This window comes from Piliocolobus tephrosceles, chromosome 6 (genome assembly GCF_002776525.5).
Source record: "Piliocolobus tephrosceles isolate RC106 chromosome 6, ASM277652v3, whole genome shotgun sequence".
NCBI lineage: Eukaryota > Metazoa > Chordata > Mammalia > Primates > Cercopithecidae > Piliocolobus > Piliocolobus tephrosceles.
In genome coordinates, this window is record NC_045439.1 from 10,558,458 (window position 1) to 10,582,257 (window position 23,800).

At 46.2% G+C, this 23,800-nt stretch overlaps 1 protein-coding gene across 1 annotated transcript in view; it reads right to left on the reverse strand.

Annotated features, from left to right (window-relative positions):
- LOC111538368 (U1 small nuclear ribonucleoprotein C-like) overlaps positions 1-2,685 on the reverse strand; it is a 50,712-nt gene extending 48,027 nt beyond the window's left edge. The window contains exons 1-4 of the mRNA XM_023205808.1: positions 2,647-2,685; positions 1,854-2,100; positions 1,564-1,625; positions 976-1,293 (exon numbers count right to left, since the gene is read on the reverse strand). Coding sequence (XP_023061576.1) covers positions 1,111-1,293; positions 1,564-1,625; positions 1,854-2,100; positions 2,647-2,685 — 531 coding nt within the window. The 3' untranslated portion in view covers positions 976-1,110. The remainder of the gene's footprint in view (positions 1-975; positions 1,294-1,563; positions 1,626-1,853; positions 2,101-2,646) is intronic.
- Positions 2,686-23,800: the final 21,115 nt, after the last annotated feature.

Genomic DNA, 23,800 nt, shown 5'->3' on the forward strand with positions numbered 1-23,800 from the left:
ATGAGCCAACACTGGGCCAGGCCCTGCACAGTGGCCATCTGGGATCAGCCCCCGCTCCCGTTAAGTAACCATCTCCAAGATTTACAAAACCAGGGGCAGGTAACCTGGATGAGCCCTGCCCCCAGGGAAAGGTTTAGGATGCGGTTCTGAGGCCTAGCATGTGCTGGGCACACAGGAGGAACCACTGTCCTTTCCATCCTTCAAGAGGACTGGGAAAACAGAATCCCAGGAAAGAGAACACCTAGGAAAACATATTATCCTCTCACCTGAACTAAAAATTAGCTTTACACTTGGAGTACACATTAGGGGTTGGCAGCAACGTGATGGCAGGATGAACAAAAAGTGCATGCTGCCGGCAATTCATTTCATCAGAACAGATACTCATTGGAGCAAGTATTTTCACACACATGCAATGACTCTTGAGACGGAAGCAGTGGGTAGAAGAAATGAGACAGGTGTGTTTGTTACAAAGGGAACAGTCTGGCAGGGAAGTACAGTACCCTGGTTTCCAATCCTGGTCTCCCACTTCCTAACCTTGTGACCTTGATTAAGTCATTCAACCTCTCTGAGCCTCAGTTTCCTCATCGGGGCCAAGGAGAAACAGGAACCTATTTCCCAGAGCGGTTTTGAGGCGCACTGCCCGGCACGGCCTGGACACCCACTAAATAAGAGTTGTTGCCCCCAAATGCTAAGTCTGAACCCAGCTGCATACACATGCCATTATCTAGACCAGACAGGTCTCCAGCTTGCATGTCAAGCCCGTATCTGTCTCCAGAAGGCAGAGGAAAGCACCAGGTCCGCCCCGGCAGTTCAGCCTCCAGGCGGGGTTTTGGGCAGGGGAAACTGAAGGATTCAATCGGAAGCCCCGAATGTTTCCAGGCTCTAAGTGGGGAAGGAGGGTAGGACAGGGGCCCGGAGGCGGCCTCCGGGCCCTGCAAAGGGAGCTTTGTTCGCGAGGCGGAGGGCCTGGCTTACCGAGAAGCGCATCCGGAGCCGGTTGGGGGGCGCGCGGGGCACGCAGCAGAGCCAAAGCTCGGCCCGGGTCCGGAGCGCCGGAGCCGCAGGAAGGCGAAGGGGAGGAAAAAAAGGAGGCTGCCGCCGGCTCCTGCCTCATTCTCCCGGGCAGCGTTGACCCGCGGGCCGCCGCCGGATGGGGCTGGCCGCCGGGCGCGGGACCCTGTGCGCGCTGCTCATGTCCCCGTCTGCCGCTGGCGAGGTGTGCGCGCAGCCGGCTGGTCTTTGGGCGGCACCCGGGGGCTCCTCATGCCCCGCGCCGGGGCTCGGAGGGAGGACCTCGGGGAGGCAGCGCGGAAGGAAAGAGAGAGAAAGAGTCAGCATGAGAACACGCAGAGCTGCGCCCCGCAGGGGCCGGGGGCTGGCGGGCGCCAGGAGGACCGTGCTGCCCCACCCACCGCGCCTCTGCGCCCCGCGCTGCGCGCCCAGCGGGCGCCGAGCCCCAGAAACTTTAGCACATGGCCGGTCCGGCGGCCGCGGTGGCCGAAGCTGCCCTGCTCTTCGAGCGCCCCCCACTGCTTCCTGCCCCAGCCCCAGAGCGCAGCTTACCAGCGGCGACCATGACCGCAGCGGCGGGGCGCCCACCCGGCCGCACGCAGAGCAGTGCGCACCTGCGGGGAAGGAGGAAGGGGCTGGCTGCGTCGGGGTCTCTGCTGGGGAGGGGCAGCTCGGCGGCAGCGATCGCCGCGGGTTAAGGCATCCTGCGCGGGGGCTGCGCGCGAGCAGGGTTCGGCAGGCCGGGATGGGGGAGGATCTGTGCGCCCCCCGCCCCAAGGCGCCGCTGCTGACAACGCGCGCGGGCTTCCCCGGCCCCGGGTCTGCGGAGCCAGCCCCGTTACCTAGCGACTCGCTCCGGGGAGCCCACGCTGACGCGCGCGGCGATCCGGGCTGCGGCAGCCGAGGGGCGGAGAAGGAGGGGAGGGGGAGCTCCAGTGCCGAGAGGGCTGGCGGCTGCGGGCCGAGCTCCTCCCTCCGCCTCCCTCTCCGCGTTGGGGAGGGGGCCCGGGAAAGACGTGGCCTCCGCCTGGCCCTGGAGGATGGGAGGCCTGCGCGGGGCGGGGGAACGGAGGGAGGCACTAAGTGCTCCTGTCCCCGCAGTGGGGATGCAGCAGCAGGTGGCGGCTACGTGGCCTGTGGAGGCTGGGCACCCAGAGGCGCGCGGTGAGCCCGGCCCCAGCGGGAGCGTGGCGAATGTGGCTGTGGGTGCGTGGATGTGTGGGACACGCTCCCACCCACGTGGCGTACATGGGGACCTGGGGACGCGGGTGAAAGAGGCGCCTCCTCCTTCCTCTGGTCTCCCTCCCTCCTTCCTGGACATTTTGCTCCTGCGCTCTTTCTTCATTATGGAAGCCCAGGTTGCTCGGTTCCCCACTCCAGCTCCTCCCATCTAACAGGGAACAGGAGGATGGCCTGGCAGCTGAAGGTAGTTATGTCGTGGTCAAACCACTACACCCCCAACCCCTGCCGCCCTTTGGCCCCTCCCCAACCCACCCCCGTGTCCAGTTGCCCCACTCGTAGGCCCTATAACCTGCCTCAGGGCGCCTTCCGCTTTCAGGACTTAGGACCTTTGACACAGACTGGGGTTCAAATCCAGGCCCCTCCAATTGCTTGCAGTACGCAGGATGTTTTTACCGTCTTCAGGAAGATGGAGTCCTTGTCTCCAAAGGTCATAGCTAAGTACTAGTACCCAAGGCCTTCCATGAATGTGAACATGATTTTCTAGAAGATAAGCAGCCTGTCTCCTGGTTCTCTGGGACCTCACCAAAATCCACCCCAACGTCCAGGGAGGTAAGGCAAGTGCCGGGAAACACGACGAGGGGGGCAAATTGCCCAGGTCCGCTGGGTGCCTCAGAAGCAGAGCTGGGGGAAGAACCCAGACATCCTGGTTAGCAGGTTACCAGGCCCACCGCTGTGCCCCTTCCCCAGTTGGATGGTGCCAGGAACCTTCTGCCCCTACTTTCCAGAAGATCCTCCTGCCTACCAAAAGGCTGCTTCCTTCCCATCCCTGCTATAGAATCGCCTGCCACCTCACCCGCAAGACCAACCCATACCCTCCCTAGCTGGCCTTTCTGTCTTCCTCTCTGGTATGGATGTGGGGAGAAAGATGCAGAGGACAGACTCTGCAGAGATTTAGGGGAATCAGGCCTGCCCAGGAACACCCACACCCTAGCCCTGCAGCTCTACAGGAGAGAGTACCTCCTTGAGGGGCTTTGGGAAACAGCAGAGTCGGAGTGGTTTTTGTTGGCTTATTGACAAGACATTTCCTCCAATTATTATTATTATTGAGAGGCCAGTAACTCCTGTTGAAAAACCCTGCAAGTCTATCGAAACAGAAACCTTGTGTCTTAAGAAATCAGGGTCCAAAGGCCACACTTTTCTGAGAAAAGCACTTTGCATCCCAGCCTGTGTATAACAGTTGCATTCCAACATTTTCCAGTGAAATTGGGAGCAATATCTCTGAATTTCCCAACCAGTTACTATGGGTAGTTGCAGACAGGGAGCTAGACTATTTCTTGGTGCCAAATTGGCAGCCGGCTCTTTCTTCAGCCCCAGTTTCCCAATCTGCAGGTAGAGTTTGATACCTAATTTGTCCGGGAGCCCAGTGCTTACAATAAATGAAACCTCAGAGCTTGGATTCCATGCGTCCCGCTATTCCAGGAAACAAAGCAGCCTGTAAGGAAGTGCGATTCGATGGCACAAATGTCTCATTCATGGTTTGCGGAGATTTGAAAAATGTTGTTTGAGCACAGCAAAAGCCGGCACATACATCTTTTATTGGTGTGTGTATGCATGGGGAAAAAGGGAGCAGGGAAGACTCCTACATTACATAGTCATTCTTCCTGTTTTTCTCAAATAATAGGAAGTGGGGAGTGCACAGGAAAGCCAGGATTGAGGAAGCCCATGATCCCTATGGCCACACAGGGATTGTTCCTTAGCAATGCAGTGGAAGAACATCTCCCTAACTTTGTAAGGAGTATCTACTGAAGTCAGGCACAGTGTTAGGCACCAGGGATGCAAAAATGACTTAGATAAGTATTCTGTCTTCTGGATCCTCATAGGGGCTTTTATTGAGGGCTTAAACCATGCCAGGAATTCCAGGTACCACAAGTTTTATCTAGGAAAGCTCATTTTAACCTCACCAAACCCTGTAAAGTGGGTCTATTATCTTTGCTTAAGAAGGGAAGCTCGAAAAGGTTATGTAAGTTCCCTAAAGTCATGCAGCTGGCCAATGATGGACTTGGGGATTTGTAATCCAGTCTTCCTAACCCCAAGCCCAAGTTGCTAACTTCCTATACTGTCTGCCAGGCTAAAGGAAAAAAAGAACAATAGTAACATAGCTAGTGGCTGCTTGAGACTTAGGATTGCCAATGAGATGTGTGCGTGGAGTCTCCGGCATAGTTCCTGGAACAAAGTGAGCTGTTGATAAAAAGATAGTTATTATCATCATTAGACCCTCATAGTTGTTGTGAATTGTTATGCTCTATCTTATAGAGGTTACCAAATACTATTCTTGGAGGCATAGAGGAAAGTGACTCTACCTGTCTGCAGGGACTGCAGCTGGCTGCCCAGAGGAGGTGGCATCTGAGTTGGGTCCCCAAGGATCTGTAAATATTGGGCAGGTGATAAGGCAGAAGCAAGAACAAGCTAATCAGGAGGAATACGCAGGGGAAATCCCAGAGCTGGTAACAAGCAGCTCTCATGTGCAGGAGCTGAGAGAGAGAGACCCAAGGCAGGTAGACAAGAAGTTGAAGACATGGAGCAAGTCCTAGGGATGCTGAAGGACACAGGTGGAAGAAAAGTCTCGAAACTATGCAGGGACTGCCCTTCTTTTGAGCTCTCAGGGAGGCAAGGAGAGAGGGAGCTAGGGGAGCCCATGCCTCCTGTCAATGCTGGTTTCCTCCCTGAAGGAGCAGGCAAGGCCATCTGCTGAGTCTGGCCTATGGGGTGGTGAGTGTGAGACAGTGGAGCAGGTAGCTGTAAGAGGATCCAGCCTCCAGACAGCCACCCAAGCCAAGACTTAGTGGCTGTGCTTGACTGAGGCTCCTCCCATCATTCATAAGGACAATGGGGTCCTGATCCCTACCAGCCTTCACACTTTGCAGGGACATGGTGAGGCACACAGTACACTTCACAGGTCCTTCTGTGTGAGAGGGCGTGGCAGTCTGTAATGAGTGTATTGTTTGCATGAGACACATAAATAGTACATCTGTTCCCAGCTTTTTGCAGATATTAGCCTATTGGATCCACAATCTATTCCTTCATTTATGCATTCATTAATTTAAGAAGTGTTTAATTGAGCACTTATTAGGTCATGTGGTTGCACAAAAAAGAGGCCCTTCCTTGGATCTAGGAGATTGAGGAAGCCTTCCTGGGGTGAGGGAGATTTCTAAGATGAGTCTGAAAGATAAGTGGGAGTCAGTCAAATGAAAGGGAAATGGTTTGGGGGTTAGGGAGCAGAAATATTTCAAGTCCAGGAGCAGTGTTTGCAAAGACTTTCAAATACTGAAAAATAGAGCCCACGGAGAGAGGTCAAACCTAGTTGTTCCCTTTAGAGAAGAAACACTACGTGAAGTGTAGTCAGATAAGTGTATGATTATCTGACTACAGATATGGGGCTGGGGATAGTAGGACCCAGGGTATGGGGCTGGGGATAGTAGGACCCAAGAGGCAGAAAGGATTTCCTTAGAAATGGCTCAGAAAAGGTTGGAGGCATCTTTCCTTTCTAAAAATCAGTATCTATACTGTTAATGATGTTTTATTTTTTTATGGTGCTCTGCGGTGTTCATAACCTCTCATTTCCCACATTTCATTGGCTCTCATCATATATATGGGGGTTTGGTCTGGAGGATTCCTCAGTCTCAAAGCTGATACCTGACAGACCCTGTGACTTGAACCCAGGGCTTCCTTCTGGGTGGTCTGGCCCTGCTAATTTTTTTTTTTTTTTTTTTTTTTTTGAGACAGAGTCTCATTCTGTCGCCCAGGCTGGAGTGCAGTGGCACAATCTTGGCTCACTGCAAACTCCGCCTCCCGGGTTCACGCCAATCTCCTGCCTCAGCCTCCCGAGTAGCTGGGACTACAGGCCCCCACCACCGCGTCTGGCTAATTTTTTGTATTTTTAGTAGAGACGGGGTTTCACCACATTAGCCAGGATGGTCTCGATCTCCTGACCTTGTGATCTGCCCACCTCGGCCTCCCAAAGTGCTGGGATTATGGGCATGAGCCACCGCCCCCAACCTGGTCCTGTTAATTTTTAATACTTCACATTGCTCTTTACAGTTCACAATGCATGTCCTTCTTCCTGAGCTCACTTGACTCTGTCAGCATCTCCAGCTTCGAAGGAAGAAAATGCTAATCCAGGGAGGGGCAGCGTCTATCCAGCAGAGCCCCCTGGTTAGTGGGAGGCCAGGAGGGTGACTGGCCGGGCTTGTCCAGACAGACTGCAGCCTCTGGGCTGAGCAGCAGTTTAACTTATTTGCATTCACGCGAGTAGAACAGCCTGTGTGAGTGGCAGGGCCTGAGTGAAGAGCGCCATGAAGCACAGGTGAAATGAAGTGAAGAGGACTCAAACATTTGTTTAGGATCGGCTTTCAGGTCAGAAATCTTGCTGTGCAACACCCATATCAAGAGGTTATCGAAATGAGATCATCAACTGACCACACCAAGGAGGTGGTGAAAGATTGAGATTGGGACAGCTGGGAAGAGTTGAGAGAAGTGGTGAACACAAAAGAGATGATTTGGAAAGAGGATGCCATCAATTTCAAATAGCTGCAGGGTTTTCTTGTAGGACAGAGCTTGATTAGCTCTTACAGGTGGCCCAAAGAGGTTGGAGTAGGCCACCAGGAAGACAATTGCTTTGTTTCAAGATGAGAAAGAACACCTTCACCCTTAGAACAGTGGTCAGCAAACCACAGCTCATGGGCCAAATCTAACTCACTGACCACTTCTGTAAACAAGATTCTAGTGCCCACCCATTCGTTTTTGTCTTGTCTATGCTTCAAGAACAGAGATGAGTACTTGCTACAGAGACTGAATGGCCCACTAAGCCTAAAGCATTTAGTATCCAGCCCTTTACAGAAACAATTTTCTAACTCCTGACTCACAGCAATACAAATAACAAATGGGCTCTCTTGGTAGGTAGTGAGTTCCCCATCACTTGCGGCATTCAAGCAAAAGCTGAAGCCTTGTTAAGCGGTGATGTTGAAAATGGTCTGAGTAACCTATAAGGTCCCTTTGAGATTGTAAGAGTCCAACAGTTAATGACAGGTATTCAAATTTCTTTGCTGTCTGCCTGTTACAATAGTCACAACTATAAATGAATAATCTATGAAGCAGCCTCCGCAGACTTTCAGGACTACAATTTTCATGCCAGTATCCAATGCCCATCAAAGTGAGCAGTGGCTTTCTCTGCCTGTTTAATATGACAAGATAGATGTAGTACAAATCCAGGCAATCTCAAGGGTGAACATCTGTTGGAAATCTTTTTACACCCAAGCCTCTCCCACTGGGAAAGAGGCACTCATTGATGAATAAGCTCATTAATGAATAACTGCGTGGATCATTTCTAGGTCACCTTTATACCCATGTGGCTCATACATTACTATGTGTTTGAAAGGGATGAGGTATGGTACCAGCAAAATTAGTTTTGTTGGGCTTCTGTTGGTGTGTCTGGGGACATCATTCAGCAGATTTGCTGCAGACCTTGAGCTGGACAAAGCACCTGCCTTTGAGGAGCTGGTCACCTCGGCCCCACCTAGCTTGGCCAGAATGTGATGAGGACCTGGTAGATTCCAAAGGCAGGGGGAGGGATATACTCAGCCAGTGGTGTATCTATCTAGCAAAGTAACAATACTGCACAATGTTATTAACTGAAATTTGCTTTCTTTCCAAGTAGGATCACAGGCACAAAAATAAATAAATAAAAATCATCTCTTGGAAAAAAAAAAAAAGGCTGTGGCCGTTTCGTTATCTTTCTCTCAACCAGATTGAATACAAACAGGTTCCATTTTCCCATCTCAGACCGCCTTGCAAACACCATGATGTGATGCCATGATGTGATGGAAACAAAAGAAAATGTTCTTATGCAGTAATCCACAGCCTGCGTGCTGAAGCAAAGATTTCCCAACCAAAAATAAATATTGTCCCTTTATGAATAGCATCGGCAAAGGCCAAATTGATTAATTCCTGTTTCTACTGTCTTTGTGCAAAGACTGCTTCCCTCATCCTGAGTGGCTCGATCCAGTCCACACCATGGTGAATTCCAGGCACTGATTTTTCTAAAGCCCTCATTGCTTTGAGTTTTCATTTCTTTCTCCCATCAAAGTAAGACGGCAGCAACAAACTCATTTTACATTTTTACATTTTACATTTTTCTTGCTGCTGTTTTTGTTTGCAGGTGACAGATCATCAAGGTGGTTGGTTGCCATTGGCAGGATTCCCCAGCTGCGAGACAGATACCCCTAAGAGGTTTTCACCTGAGAAGCATTCAGATATTATTCAGGCCCTAACACATCCACTGTCAGTCACTTAATCATGCTCAAAACCTATTTGAACCAAACTCATGTTTGCTCTCCCGATAGAAGAAGTCTTGGTGTCGTGGCTGTGTTTATTTGGAATTTTAAAAGAGCACAGAAAATGTCAGGGATGTCCTCCTGGTGAGACATGAAAGAAGCATCACATAAAAATGCCACAGACGTTTCATGTATTCACAGGGATACCCCCAGCCCAGTGCTCCTTCATCTTCTATTCCCATTTTTGCCTGTGACGTAGATTGTCTAATCTCAGTGCTGAGGTCTCCTCTCTAGCTGAACCTTCCCCTTTCACCTCCTCACCAGGCCACAGGACACACCAACCTTAGCCTTGTTTTATTTATCTCCCCCAGCCATAGCTTGGACAGTGTTGAAGTCCTAAATGAGAGGTGGTTCTTGTTTTTTTTTAAAATGATAACTTACAATACAGGGGCCAAGAGAGTAATAGCTTTGTCCCCACTTAAGTACAAACAAAATGATTCCTATATATATTTTTTATAATTACTTGATGTCAGCATGCTTGGTTTCAGCTCCCAAGGTAAGATTGGAGAGCATTGTTAAATTAATTGCTCCGCATACACTCAAGCACACATTACCTTATTCCAAGGATAAATATTAATGTAGTAATTCAGTTCTGCTGGGGAGATTGTCCATAAAATAGACATATCTATAAAATTACTAAAAATGTAAAGGTTGTTGAAGTTCCTCATTCTTCCTCTTAGTCTCAACTCTCCATAATGTTAATTGTTCTAAAAGCTGACAAATATTCTCCAGTGACAGGGAAGCCACGGTAATTAAGAGATGACATGCCACAGAGCTGAACTAGGATCAGAGACCATTTCTCGAGCCACCACCCCCGACCCAGTTAACCACGTCATCTGCTAAGTTTGAAGCAAACCATCATATGATTGCCTCCGTCACGTTGAAGGAGAGTCTCTTAATGGATGATGAGGAAGGCAAAGGGCTCCTCATCTTGTCTTTCCAATCCAGATCCTTCCTAAAACTTCTGTTTATTCTCACAAACCAGCCATAGGCCGACTTGGCCTGTCTGAAGCTCTGCATAAAGCCAAATCCAGCTGGAGTTCCTTGCTCTAGATTCCTTTAAATGAATAAGGAAGGAGGGGCTTTGGATGCCTTACAAATATCTCATGAAACACAGGAATGTTGAATTGCTAGGGTGACCACATTCGTAATCCATCTAGGACAATGTCTAAAGACATTTCATTGATTAAAGAAAGCTTATGCTTTCTATAGGAATAATCGGGATATTATACATCTCTGCTTAGTTTCGTCATCATCATCATTATCGTCATCATCAGCAGCAGCAGCATTAATCGAGCCTCTATTCTGTGCCAGGCCCTTTCATGTATATTATTTCTACTTAAAATTCATACTACCACCACAAGCACACATCATGATTCCCAGTTTTCAGATGAAAAAGCAGTGACTGGAAAAGGCTATTTTTTAATCTTCAAAGATCCAAACTTAGCTAATGAATATTTCCAATTGTTAGAAGCCATTAATTTAAAGCTAACAGTAAAATATATGTATATATGACTAGGCAAAGGCTATTGCTAATAAAATGCAACACCTTCTGTCACATCAATGAACAAAAATGCAGAACTTTCAAGAAATAGTTTCTCACTTTTCAGACTAACACAACAAGCAGTGGCTGACAGACTTACCTCTTTGCCTTCTTAATGGCTGGTATGTCAAATTACTGTTATTTTCAGAGTCCACCCACTCAAAAACACAGTCACCATACCTACTTTGGACAAAGAAAAAAATGTTCTTTCATCTCTTACCTGTTTTTTTCTAAACACTGAAGATTTAAGTATCAGCAACCTTGTTAAAACGTCATTGAAATCCATCACATTTTTATTAGAGATCACTGAAAATACAAGTCCAGAGGGTACCTCTCTGTTAGTTTCCAACCCACTTCAGTCTTCTTAATTCCTTTCTAAGTTCAGTCACTAACTGCATTCCATAGCAGCTTTTACATTTAAAGAGCCAAGTCCTGCTGTTGGCTTGAGTAGACCAGGAAAGGTAGATGAAAGTGAAATGGGTGGCTATGAAAATGCTTTTATACACTCTCCATTTTCCAATCAAATTGTTGCCATTTTAGAAGTGGATGGCATCCTCGGGGTGTGTGTGCGCGCGCGTGTGTGTGTGCTTAATCAAATGACTGGAGAAATTATAAAAGAGAAAGATGCAAGCGATAATATAAAAAGCAGGAAGCAGGGACGGGTTTCTCGTGATGACTTTGAGTTAATACTCCTCTGGGGAAGACAGAATAAAAAAAGGAAAGCACAAATACAGCAAAATCTGTCCTACAGAGTTAAAATCTGTTGGATCAGCCAAGTTTTTCTGGTAAAGCAGTACAGAATATCTGTTTACCCTGTTAATCTTAACTCTTACAACTGGAGAGTGACTAATATCTGAAGGTTGTAATCTTCGTTGGGGGTTGAACATGATGGAGGAATGATAAAGAAAATGCAGACTTTTTTTTTTTACATTAACTTGGGAATGCTGCCTTAAAACACTAGCACAATATTGCCCTTCTCTCCCCTGACATAAGATCAGTTCATGAATGTGTATTACAGATCCAGCCATGCTACTGAACCTGGGATTTCCTTGGTGCAGTATGATCAAGAAGCATGCATCGTTAGGGCCAACCCTAGAAACTGAGGGGTTTAAAGCATCTAGAGATGTTTTGTCTGTCTTTCACTCGTATTCCAGTGCTAGATTTCTGGGAGAGGTTCACAGGGCCATATTGGTTCTTCTAGTAAGTGACAGACATGCACAGATTGCAAAAATCTACTGAGGGTTATTTCTCCTTTATGCATGGTTGATGTTAGTGGTGGTGGCTGTAGCTACTGCTTATTGAACATCTACAACTAGCTCTACAGAATGCTGGCATTCCATGTCTTGTTTTATATAATCCCTCCACCAAACCTGAAAGGTGGTTCACATATTCCCCCACACTTACAGAGTAGAAAGCTGAGGGTCAGGAATGTGAAGAACATGCCCAAAGTCACTACATCAGCTATCTTTTGCTGTGTAACACATTCACAACACTTAGTGACTTAAAACAACATACCCTTGTGATCTCACAGTTAGATGGGCACAACTCAGTTGAGCTTTCTGCTCAGGGTCTCTCTCAAGGCTGAAATCAGTGTGTCAACCAGGGCTGGGAGCTCATCTGAAGGCTCAACAGGGGATGTATCCACTGCAGGCCTTTTCTCAGGATCTTGTTGACACAATTTAGCTCCTTGAGGGTACTTCGTAGATGACTTCTGGCCAGTGGCCACCTGCAATTCTTCGCCACATGAGCCTCTTCAGTATTGCAGCTTGCTTCATCAAAGTGTGCAAGGCCAGAAGACAAAAAAGAGAGCTACAAGAAAAACAGAAACCAAGATCTCATGTAACCTAGTGAGAGAGGTGACATCCCATTACCATTGCTATATTCTATTTGTTAAAAGCAGATCTTGCTCACATTCAAGAAGAGGAGATTATATGAGGGTGTGAATCCCAAGAGACAAGGACCAGTGGGGACATCTTATAGTCTGCCCACCATACCACTCATCTAATTCCAGTAAGTGCCCTTGCCAGCATCAGCTCTTCATAGAGCACTCCTATTGCTATTTCCTCCTTGGCATATCTTTCTTATCCTTGGAGGCTCAGCACCAGCCACCTTCCTCTGAGAAACCTTCTCTGGTAGCTCCTGTCTTCCTTTTCCTCTCTCTCCCTTGTGAATCCACCTAGTACTTACAGCAGCAGATAACAGCAACTGAGTCAGTTCTGCTTTTTGAGTAAGCTCAAGACACACGTTCAAGGGGCACATGTTCTCAAACCATGCAACATGATACCCCAGGGTTCTGCAGAGCTTCCTCCAGGCTGATGTTTTGGAAAGAAAGGGAGGGCAGCGTTCTGAACCAAAAAACACAATGTTCACCCAACATCTGCCCTCGCTGACTTTATAGTAGATTTCATTTGACAAAGATTCCATGCTCAGTATATATTTAAAAGACATTTGTCAGAGAAGCTATATTACAAATGATAGGTTTCCCACATAGCCCACCACTCCAATATTTCTTTGGGAAAATGTATTTAAAAATCCAAATTTAACCCTAGGTAGACAGGAATATCCCCAAGTGTTGCTAAGATGTGGGTGGAGGATGGGGAGTGGGTGTGCAGAAAAGAATGGTAATTTATTAAGTATTTTTGTCTACTTAAGAGAAAATACTTTTTTATGTGCTTCCTAGGATCCACCCAGAGGTATCCTCTCCATTCCCATTGCCTCAACTTTATTCCTGGCATTTGGACTTCCTCACCTAAGTGCCTCAACAGGTTTCCACCTGACTTCCTTGCCTCCAATTCATCCTCCACCCTCTACACCAAGTGAGCTTCCTAAACTGTAAGAGGAAGCATGCCATTCCCTTACCCAAACCCCTTTGATGACATCCCCCAAGACAAAGGCAAAATTCTCGGCTGCCTCATGAAGCCTTTCATGGGCAGCTGTCATTTATGGATGTCTTTATCTTTTGAACAACCTCTCTACACTTTGACAGTTCCCATATATGATTCCCACATTCCCATGATGGAATAAAACCAGCATCCACAATAACACGTTCCAGCCTTCCTTGCAGCTCGGACGCAGGCAAGTGACCGGGCTTCTTCCAATCAGACCCCCACTGTGAGGGCTGGATGCCAAAGTGTTACCTGAAGCAGCAGACCCAGTGGTGAGCTGGGAGATAGTCTCCCACCAGGCAGAAGGGCGGGAAATCTAATTTCTCTGGGAGAGCTTTTGTTATCCAGTGTGGGATGACTGGTGCCAACAGTGGGAATGGGCAACCATGATGTTCTGGTGTGCTGGGTATCACCATGGCTGCAGAGTTGCTGACTGCAAGGTGTCTTAACCCTGTGAGCCAACTAAGAATGAAGTCTGTGATATGTCACTAGGAATTCTGACTAATACCAGGTATTTTATGTCCCAGCCCTGGAAAATTTCTTCAGCCTCTTTCTTGGCACTTTCCTAGCATACTCTCCACTCTGTAGTCTGAGTGTATTAAAGATGTTTGGAATCAACCAGCTACTTCATTTTTTTCCTCTAGTGCGTGGCGTTTTTCACATGATATCTTCCATGTCTGAGGCATTCTTAGTTGTCCCTTTTTTACCTGGCTTACTCCCACTCAGTTTTCAGTTGCTATCTTAAGTGTCACTTTCCCTGGATATTTTTTTTTCGTGACTCTCAAGTTTGTGTAAATGTCCTTCTTCAAGATCTGTACTGCCCTTACTGCAACACAGAAACAACTGATTTTAATAGGCAATTAACTCATGTACACCTGCCTCTTGATCATGGGCAAAGAACACGTGTACATTGTTCACCATTTGCGGTGGGCAGCTACGGTTTGGCATGCCCATAATTGCACTCTTTCTCTTGTTATGGGAAATGTTCTATCCAATTCAATCAGCCAGAAGAGAGGCTGCTGCCTCCTGCGGATTTCTACCTCCCTGGCCTCAGTGGTTAGTAGTGTGGATACCTGACACAAGCTGGGATGATCAAAGCTCTTCATTAGGAATTTTCAGCAGGAAAGGAGAAAAACTGGTTTTCAGCCCTGCCCAGGTTCCAAAGCTTGAGATGCAGGTTCAGGGATTTTAGTGGCCATGGCCTTCATGTTATTTATCTATTATATAACAAATTACCACAAATTCAGTGGCTTCAAAAACATACGTTTGTTATCTCACAGTTTCTGTGGGTCACAAATATGAGTACAGCTTTGCTGGGTCCTCTGCACCAGGGCCTCATCTGAAAGCTGTAATCAAGGTGGGAAAGGATGGCCCTGTCTCGTCTCAAGGCTCCGTTGGGGAAGGATCCGCTTCCAAGTTCACATGGCCGTTGACAGAATTGGGTGCTGTTGCCCATGGGCCCGAAGGTCTGAGTTTGTTGTTGGCTGGTGTTGGCCAGAGGCTCCCTTCAGTTCCTACGTGACTGTTGGCTGGAGGCTGCTGCCCCCAATTCCTTGTCACTGGGGCCTCCCCAACAGGCCCACTGGCTTCATCCAAGCCAGCAAAAAAAAAAAACACATTAGCAAGAAATACATTACAGTCTTAGGTAACATAATCACAGAAGTGCCATCATTTTACCTTTGCCATATTTATTGGTGAGAGGTAACTCTCAAGTCATGCCCATACTTAAGGATAGGGAATTGTATAAGGTTGTGAGTGCTAAGAGGCTGGGATAACTGGAGGCCACCTGAAACTCTATCTGCCACATGCCTTCTGGGTAAAAGTCATTTTGGAATAAAGGAATAAAGCAGAAAAAAATAAAGATTTGAGGGTGTTGCAGGTTCTCTTTCCAATTGTACCTGACTCCCAGCTGAAATCCTACAAGTTTGGTTCATGACCCAATAAATTAGCTGACATTATTACCTTTTTTTCCCCCACATAAGCCAGTATGTTTTGTGTCCATTTCAACCAAAAAGTTTCTAACTACTATGTAATTGTACTTTTAATACCTAGCATAGTACATGATATATGAGAGATGACCCTAATTATACTTTGATAAATCAAATTGAGAACCCTGCCAGTTGTTCAGATATTTTCACAATATCTTTTTTATTTTTATTTTTTATTTTTTGTTTGAGACAGAGTCTCACTGTGTCACCCAGGCTGGAGTGCAGTGGCACAACCATGGCTCACCACAGCCTCAACTTACCTGGGCCTCAGGTGATCCTCCCTCCTCAGCCTTCCAAGTAGCTGGGACCACAGGCGCACACCACCATACCTAGCTAACTTTTGCTTTTTTTTTTTTTTGTGGAACCTGGGTTTTGCCATGTTGCCCAGGCTGGTCTCAAACTCTTGGCTTAAGCAATCTGCCTGCCACGGCCTCCCAAAGTGCTAGGATTATAGGCATGAGCCACCACGCCCGCCCTACTTTGGCAATTTTAAGTCACCAAATTACATGATGTTGGAGCTCAGAGCCCTCTTTTTAATGTGCTCATTTTACATTCTGAAGAAATTGAGGGTGAGAGAAAACAAGTGAATAATGTGACCTTGGCTGCACAATTAGTTATGTAGTGATGGAGCTGGAACAGGGTTCTAAATCCTAACTCTGCATCTGGTCCTCTCAGCAGGAAAGAGACACAACTAGACCCTAACGTGAGAGGACGGGCAACTCAGTACCACGGAGAGAGACTTGCATGTGCCGGCTCCTCTATGCCCTTAGCCTTGAATGGCCAGTGGTTTGAGTCCATGAATTAAGTATTGCAATAAGAATATTTTGGTGTACCAAGTACAAACTTAGCTGAGTGAAATTATTTGTTTTGATATGATTAAGAGTCTCAACAGTATAAGAACTATGTAGCACATTCCTCTTGTGGCTGTGAGTCCTACATAATTTTCCTTAATGCTTGTCAAAACAGGAAATTTAGATAAGTTGCTATTCTTTTACAGAAGTTCAGTGATTCTTGATAGTCAATTTGTTTTAGAAAGAAATCAGCATTCTTGCAGTACAACGATCTAAAAATATGCTCTAGGAAAAAATTATTTTATAGCTTTATGCAGAATGCATGTCTTTTTTGCTGAATAATGTTCTTTGCTTCTGCAGAGTCATGTGCATTCCCCACTGGCTTGGTTCACATAGTCCGGAGAGTTGAAATGTTTTGCTTGCTCTTTTTAATATTTGAAGGATGTCAGCATGCATTTTGGCATAGTTGGAAATGGCCCACAAGGGGTTCTCTTTGCAATATTTGAAAAAAGTTAATAATGTCTCATATTTGCTAGTTGTAGAAAATTGAATATAAATATTTTCAGTGGAAAAATATTACCTGACTCAAACTTCTCTAATTCTGCAGTTTTAAGGCACATTGAGTGTGACGGTGGTTTGTAAGTGTTAAAGCATGATACAAATGTTAATCGTCCTTGTTAGCAATAATAGTATTGTTGCTGTGAAATTTATTATTAACAGACCTGGGGGCAGATGCTCCTTTTTCATTTAACACACCCACAAAAGAGATGGCTGCAAAGATGGTTAAAAATGGTATTTCAGTACGAGAAGCTGGGAGAGAACTGTTGTAGAACTCACTAAGTGGGGTTGGGTCCATCTTTGCCAGCAGATTTTGAACTCCTCAAAGTTTATTCATCTTTTCATCTGCCCCTTCCCCATGCCAAACATCAGATTCACAACAAATGTTCCTTGCTTTGCAATGGATGCCTTTCAAAGCCAAGTCACTCAAACTGAGCAGTTGTGCGTGTTGTGGAAGTGCCGAGTTTACCTTCTCCATCAATCATATCTTGTGGCTCTTTTCTGTCTCTTTTGATTTCCTTTGAAATACCAGAAGTTGTACAACTTCAAAATGATGCTAATTGGAAATTAGTGTAACTCATAGAGAAAATCAAAAATCTTTAAAGTGGCAGCAGTGAAGATGAAATATGACAAAGGAATGGACAAAATGGGTAGTTATTTTATTATGCTATGTAGCATTTAGTTAAAATTTTAATGTAGGAATTTCAGTGTGGGAAATCTCTTTTGAGTGCTTTAAACAAAGTCGCATCTTTCAAAAGATGAGAGCCATTGTTGGCTTTTGTCATTGTAACTCAGTCACATGAAATTACTGACCTACATTGATGGCTGTTATCTGATAAGGCAGGTTCACATCACTTTGTTTTGGTGGGGGGTGATGGCCCTTACGTGACTGATACTGGTTTTTGATCTTTCTCTTTCCTATCCTATTGTCAGCTCCATAGAATGGAAACTCAAGATGACCATAATTGATATTTCTGCCTTTTTCTAATAGTGTGACCTTAGCAAGAGATTTATCTACGTCTCTGTTTTTCTATCTGTAAAATGGGAATCATAGACTTGCTTCAGAGGCTTCTTATGACAAATTAAATTAATTTACATGAAAGTACTTTGCAATCTTGTAAGGGGTTTCTCCTGCCCTCCCTTACTCCCTCTTTTCCTCCCTCCCTTCCTCCCTCTCTCCTTCCTTCTTTCTTTTCTCCCTACCCTACTGCAAACAATAGTTGTAAGGGCATTTCTATTAGAAGAAGGCACGGGGATCAGCAGAAGCAAAGATCTTCCAGGTGATGGGGTGGATCACGGTTAGGATATTACTTGTACGTTATTAAATTTCACATTGAATCTAGTAGGTTTATTTTTAAGAAATCTTCCAAATTTTATCTTTCTTATTATTTTTGTTACATTTGTTGTTGATTGTTGAACACTTGGCAAATAAACCTACTACTTGTCATGTTACTGGAAAAGTTCTGTCTTCATTATTAACCTTCAAATCATTTGTGTCTTTTCAGATAAGCTTTGGAGATATAAACACACAGAGCTTCAGAACTTGGAAGGGCCTTAGAGAAAATGTATTCTACTTCCATCATATTGTGGAAATGTGAGCCAAGGCCCAGACAGACCAGTAAATCAGTAACAGAGTTGAAAAAATAATCCAGGTTCTTGTCCGAGGCTCTTGTTGCTACTCTGATTTGATTTCCTTTGAAATACCAGAAGTTGTACAACTTCAAAATGATGCTAATTAGAAATTAGTGTAACTCATAGAGAAAATCAAAAATCTTTAAAGTGGCAGCAGTGAAGATGAAATATGACAAAGGAATGGACAAAATGGGTAGTTATTTTATTATGCTATGTAGCATTTAGTTAAAATTTTAATGTAGGAATTTCAGTGTGGGAAATCTCTTTTGAGTGCTTTAAACAAAGTCGCATCTTTCAAAAGATGAGAGCCATTGTTAGCTTTTGTCATTGTAACTCAGTCACATGAAATTACTGACCTACATTGATGGCTGTTATCTGATAAGGCAGGTTCACATCACTTTGTTTTGGTGGGGGGTGATGGCCCTTACGTGGCTGATACTGGTTTTTGATCTTTCTCTTTCCTATCCTATTGTCAGCTCTGAAATCTGTTCCCATCTTCCTGCTGTCAACACCTTCCTCCCAAGGCATCATCACCTGTTTTGTAATCCAGTCATTCAGGATCCAAGGTGAAACTAGCAATGCCCTGGATACCATTCTTCCAGAAAAGAAGCCACTGATAGTGATTGAGTTTGGCATCACGGGAAGACATATTCTGGTTTGGTCACTTTGAGTTGACTCCTACTTGCTTGGTGTGTTTTGTGGCATTCCAGAGACCTGGAAAAAATTCTGAAACTAGTGAAATCCCCAGCTTCTTATCTATACTAGGACATGTTGGAAAGAACAGAGAACTGGAAGCCTGATCACTGGGATCTGGCCCTAGCTCTTCCCCTAGCTCTCCGTATGACCATGGTCATACGTCGCTGAGCTTTTTCATTCATGCATATGGCCAGACAGCTTTTCAGTGCATTCAGTCATTAAAGCTCATGCCGGGCACCGGGAATCAACCCACATTCAAAACATTGTCTCTGTTCTCGGGTGGTACAGTCTAGTGGGGAAGGCAGGCATACAGAAAATATATACTGGGCTACAGTAACTGGGATCAGGGAAGGCTTAATGAAATTGTACCAGACATATACTGGGGGTGATGTCCAGGAGAGACTGTACAATAAAGGTGAGGTTGAAGGTGAGGAAGCACTGAAGGAGTCTTGGAAAACAGGTGGATTCCAGAGGCGGAAAATGGTATTTTCATACATTCATTTACTCATTCATCTGCCCATCCATCCATTTATTCCATTAACAGGTGTTAAGCATCCCCTACAAACCAAGAAATAAGGAGATGAAAAACACAGTCTCTATTTCCACAGAACTCCTATGAGCTTGAGCAAAGACTCCAAGGCCACAAAAGAGCAGATGGGTTCAGGGAACCGCAAGTGACTCGCTCTGGCTGGAGCAAAAGCCTTCTGTGTAGCAACAAGAGGAAAGACTAGAGAAATGGACAGGGCCTTGTACACCATGAAAGGCCTTAAGAACGGTCATAGGAAGTTTATGATTTACCTGGAGGACTGGGAAGGGGCAGGGATGACATCATAGAGAGGAGGCAGGGATGACAAAACCCAATTTGAGTTTCTGGAAGACCTTGCTGGTTGAAGTGTGAAGAACGAATGGGAATGAGAAAGGACAGAGCAAAGAAAAGGGAACCACGTGGGAGGGTGTTGCTGCTGTCACGGGACATCTTATGTTGACCTGGACAAGAGCGTGGTAGAGGAGACAAAGAAGATCTTACTGAGCAGTAATTACAAAATCTTATTTTAGATGCTCATTTTCCAAAAGAGAAAGTTGACAGATGATATGTCTTGCCCACAGGCATGACCCTGCTCAGAATTCTCCTACATGACATCTGATGCTCACTCTTGGGAAAACTGGACCCTGCATTGGTTCCACCACTGGCCAGGGATGGAGGTTCCCTTGAGTTGGTTCTCAGTTTCTTTGTCAGTCAGTCTGGAACTTGAGAACTGATGTTCCTCTGGCCTCAGCTCTGTGACCGTCTATGCCTGCTTCCTGGGAGATGACACCTGATATTTGCAGCATCTGCTTTTTCCAAGGACATTTGGGGTCTTGCAACTTGGGTGATTTTAATAGATACGGTCCTCTAGGAAGACATAGGCCAGTTAAGGAAAAGTGGCAAGGGCAGGGGTAATTAGGAAAGCTATCTTAGGAAGCAGTGGTGGGACTGGATGAGGTACAGAAATAAGGAGGGCATCTAGCTGGAAGAAAGGAAACCTTCCTGGGTACAGAACAGGACTGTATGGTGGCCCTGGCTGTTTATGGTCAACAGCTGTCCTGATTGGGCATGGCCTCCCAGGCTGGAGGGTGGATATGATATACATCATCCTGAGCCTATGCCAGTAAGGCAATGATCTCCTTCTCTAGGATGCATTTGCTGAGTGGGAGGAGAGGTAGGAGAAGGATTTGGAAACAGAAGGAAGGGGTGTCCCAGGAGTCAGACAGAGATTGATGATGGAGGTCTTGCACACCAAATGGAAAACATGTGCAGACGGGTCTCCACCCACCTTCTCCCTGCTCTCTGAAACCATGATACTGACAGTCTAGGCTTGTGCTTCATAATGCTGGCTCCCTCTCCAATCCCACATGCTCAGCCTCTCTATGTCTTGGTTTACCCACGTGCAATAAGGGATTAATAATAATAGGACTAGCACATTGTGTCTGTTGAAATGGTAAAAGGAAATAATACATGCAGGTCCTAGCACAGAGCTTGGCATATAGTAAGAGCTCAATGCAGACTGGCTATTACTTCCATTTCAGAGGGGCTCACTGGGTCCTGAATATTCTGGCCTGGCTGGTGTGTTTCACAATGAACGTCTTTGTGTGGATGCTTCACCCTCACCCTCCGAACCCCGAGCTACTCCATGACGAGCAATGTGATTCTTTTTTTCCTAAAACACTCCTGTCAGTTACATACATTTTGCATGATCCCCTTCTCTTTAGAAAGTAGGTTTTCAAAAATAAACGCAATTTAGGATGACATACTTTCCTCCTGCCTGCTACATTTCCATGAGCCCTATTCAGCTGGAAGGAAAATCAGCCAGGGGTTCTCAGTGAGTATACTCAGCTGTGGAAATCCTTGGGCTATAAATAGGGAGTGTGTGTGGGTATTTTTTTTTATAATATGATGGACTCATTTTTCCTGATCATAAAATCCATGGCTTCTATTTATAGCTACAATGTTGCTCGCTAGTACTGAGGGATTTTAAAAATAGGTTCCAGGAAATAAGATGTGCTTGGCTAACTCTCTCAGTATGGAGGCAGCAGGAGGGGCCTGGAGATTTGAGCCTGAGATTTAGGGTCTTTGTGTTAACCCCATGATGTCTCTGAGTTGTCCTTGGTTCCAGGTTCCCTCGGGTCTTGTGCTTTCAATTTGCATTACATTGCTTGGGCGAAGAGATTTATCTATTCGCTCATTGAGAACTTACTCTGAGCCAGCCACGCTGCCATGCTTACTGGGGAAATAAATAGAAAGTTCATAGAACCAAGGCGCTCACAGCCCAGTGGGCAGACCTGTAAATACCAACAAGATTCCAGGATGAAAATGCAATAAATGCCATTGCACTGGTATGAGGAAAGGCCTGGGAAGCACCAAGAAGGCACACATAATTATGCCCACGGCAGCAGGAGAGCCACCTGTGGTTGATGGAACAATGGCCCCCAAAGATGTCCAGGTCCTAATCCCTGGAACCTGTGAATGTCATAAGGCAAAAGAAACTTCGCAGATGGGATAGAGTTCAGGATCTTGAATGGGAGATGGGAGACGATCCTGGATTGCCTTGTAGGCTCACTGCGGTCACAAGAGCCTCATTAGAGGGCAGCAGGACGGTCTGAGGAGAGAGATAGAGGAGAAGGTGGTGTGCCTACAGAAACAGAGAGAGATTGGAAGGTTGCTACACTGCTGGCTTTGACAATGAAGGAAGGGGCCATGAGCCGAGGGACGCAGTCCTAGGAGCTGGAAAAGGCCAGGACACAGCTTCTCTCCTAGAGCCTCCACAGGGCAGCACAGCCCTGCCTACACCTTGGTTCCAACCCTGTGAAAGTGATTTTGGACCTCTGGCTTCCAGAACTGTAAGAGAATTAATTTGTGTTTTTTTAAGCCACCAAGGTTGTAGTAATTTCTTTCAACAGAAGCCATCAGAAACCAATATACCACCCAAGGTACCAATTGGTATTGACACCAGTATACCAACCAAGGACTATTGTAAGGCCCATCAGGTGATCAGAGCCACCCGATACCCATTCTTTTCTGATGACACCTGCACCCCACTTGTTTAGCTGAACCCCTTCCTTAGCAGAGCTTGTGTTTCAGTGAGGCAGGCTCACCTCTGGTTCTAGGGTAGGGCACGGGGTTTAGGCCTAAACTAATTAGTACAGTTACTGTTCAGGCTCAGGGCTGAGCGTGCATCATACATGGATCCAGCTAGGTGACAGCCCAGGGTTTTGTTTGTTTGTTGTAGAGACAGGGTCTCACTCTGTTGCTCAGGCTGGAGCACAGTGGCGTGATCATAACTCACTACAACCTTGAATTCTTGGGCTCAACCTATCCTCCCACCTCAGCCTCCCCAGTAGCTGGGACTATAGGTATACATCACCATACCCAGTTAATTTGTTAATTTTTTGTCAGGACGAAGTCTTGCTCTGTTGACTAGGCTGGATGGAGTGCAGTGGTGTGATCACAACTCACTGCAACTTTGACCTTGTGGGCCCAAGCAATCCTCCTGCTTCAGCCTACCAAAGTGTTGGGATTACAGGAATGAGCTACCATGCCCAGCCAAAAGCCCAGGGTTTTGTAGGATGGTTGTACAAGAAGATGCTTTCTCACTGCACCCCCGCCGCCCATCTTTGAGGATAAATGAGGAAGCACGTCTTCCCAAGAGCCAGGGGCCATGTTGAAACCATGAAGAAAGACTCACCCTGAGAAGAACTCAAACACCAAACAAGCAGAACTTGGAGATACTGAGAGAAACAGGGTCCTGAGCTGCTGAACTTTTCAGATGCACAAACCCATTACATTTTTTTATTAAAAATGGTTTGAGTCAGGTTTTCTCTTACTTGCTCCTAAAGTATCAAAACAAAGACTAGAGAGACTCTGCTATGAGCAGAGTGAGGGGTAAATGGGAAAGAAGATGAGAAGCAGGTATTGTGATTGAAATCTGCATGTGGTAGAGAGCCCAGAAGGCCAACCTCCCTCTCATTGCGGGTAAGTGTGACCTGGGATCAGGTCCCAGTACTGTGGGTTTTCGGAAGAAGCTTGGCCAGGATTGATTATAAACCGTTGTTTTGCAGATAAGGAGCAGGAAACACACAGAAAGAGAAGGGCTTGTTCAAGGTCACACAGTGAGTTAGTGGCTGACACAGAACCAAAGCCACCTCTTCATTATCCTGGCCTGGTCCACCCGGCTCTGCTCAGGCCCAGTTCTGCTCTATGGCGATTGGTCAACCCAGGGCCAGGTCAGCCACATACACACAGGTGCCCAGAACCCCACCTGGGCAGTCCACACCCAGGGATTCTAGGTGGCCCAGGCTCAAATGAAAAATGCTTTTTTGCTTGCTGTCTGTATGTGGCTCACTGAGGAAACAAAGACAGTTGCACAGGACCATGATTTTTTTTTTTTTTTTTCTGTAGCCACAGCAGCCTGGAGTGGGAACAGGCCATGAGATTCGGAGTCCTGGAGCTGAGTTGCGGCAAAAGCTGCCTCTTACTCTGTCTATGCCCACGGATAGATTGTTCAACCCACTGTTACCTCACATGACCTTTCTACCTTTCAAGAGACACAAAACGACAGATAGTGGAGGCAAGGTGTTTTCTGAATTG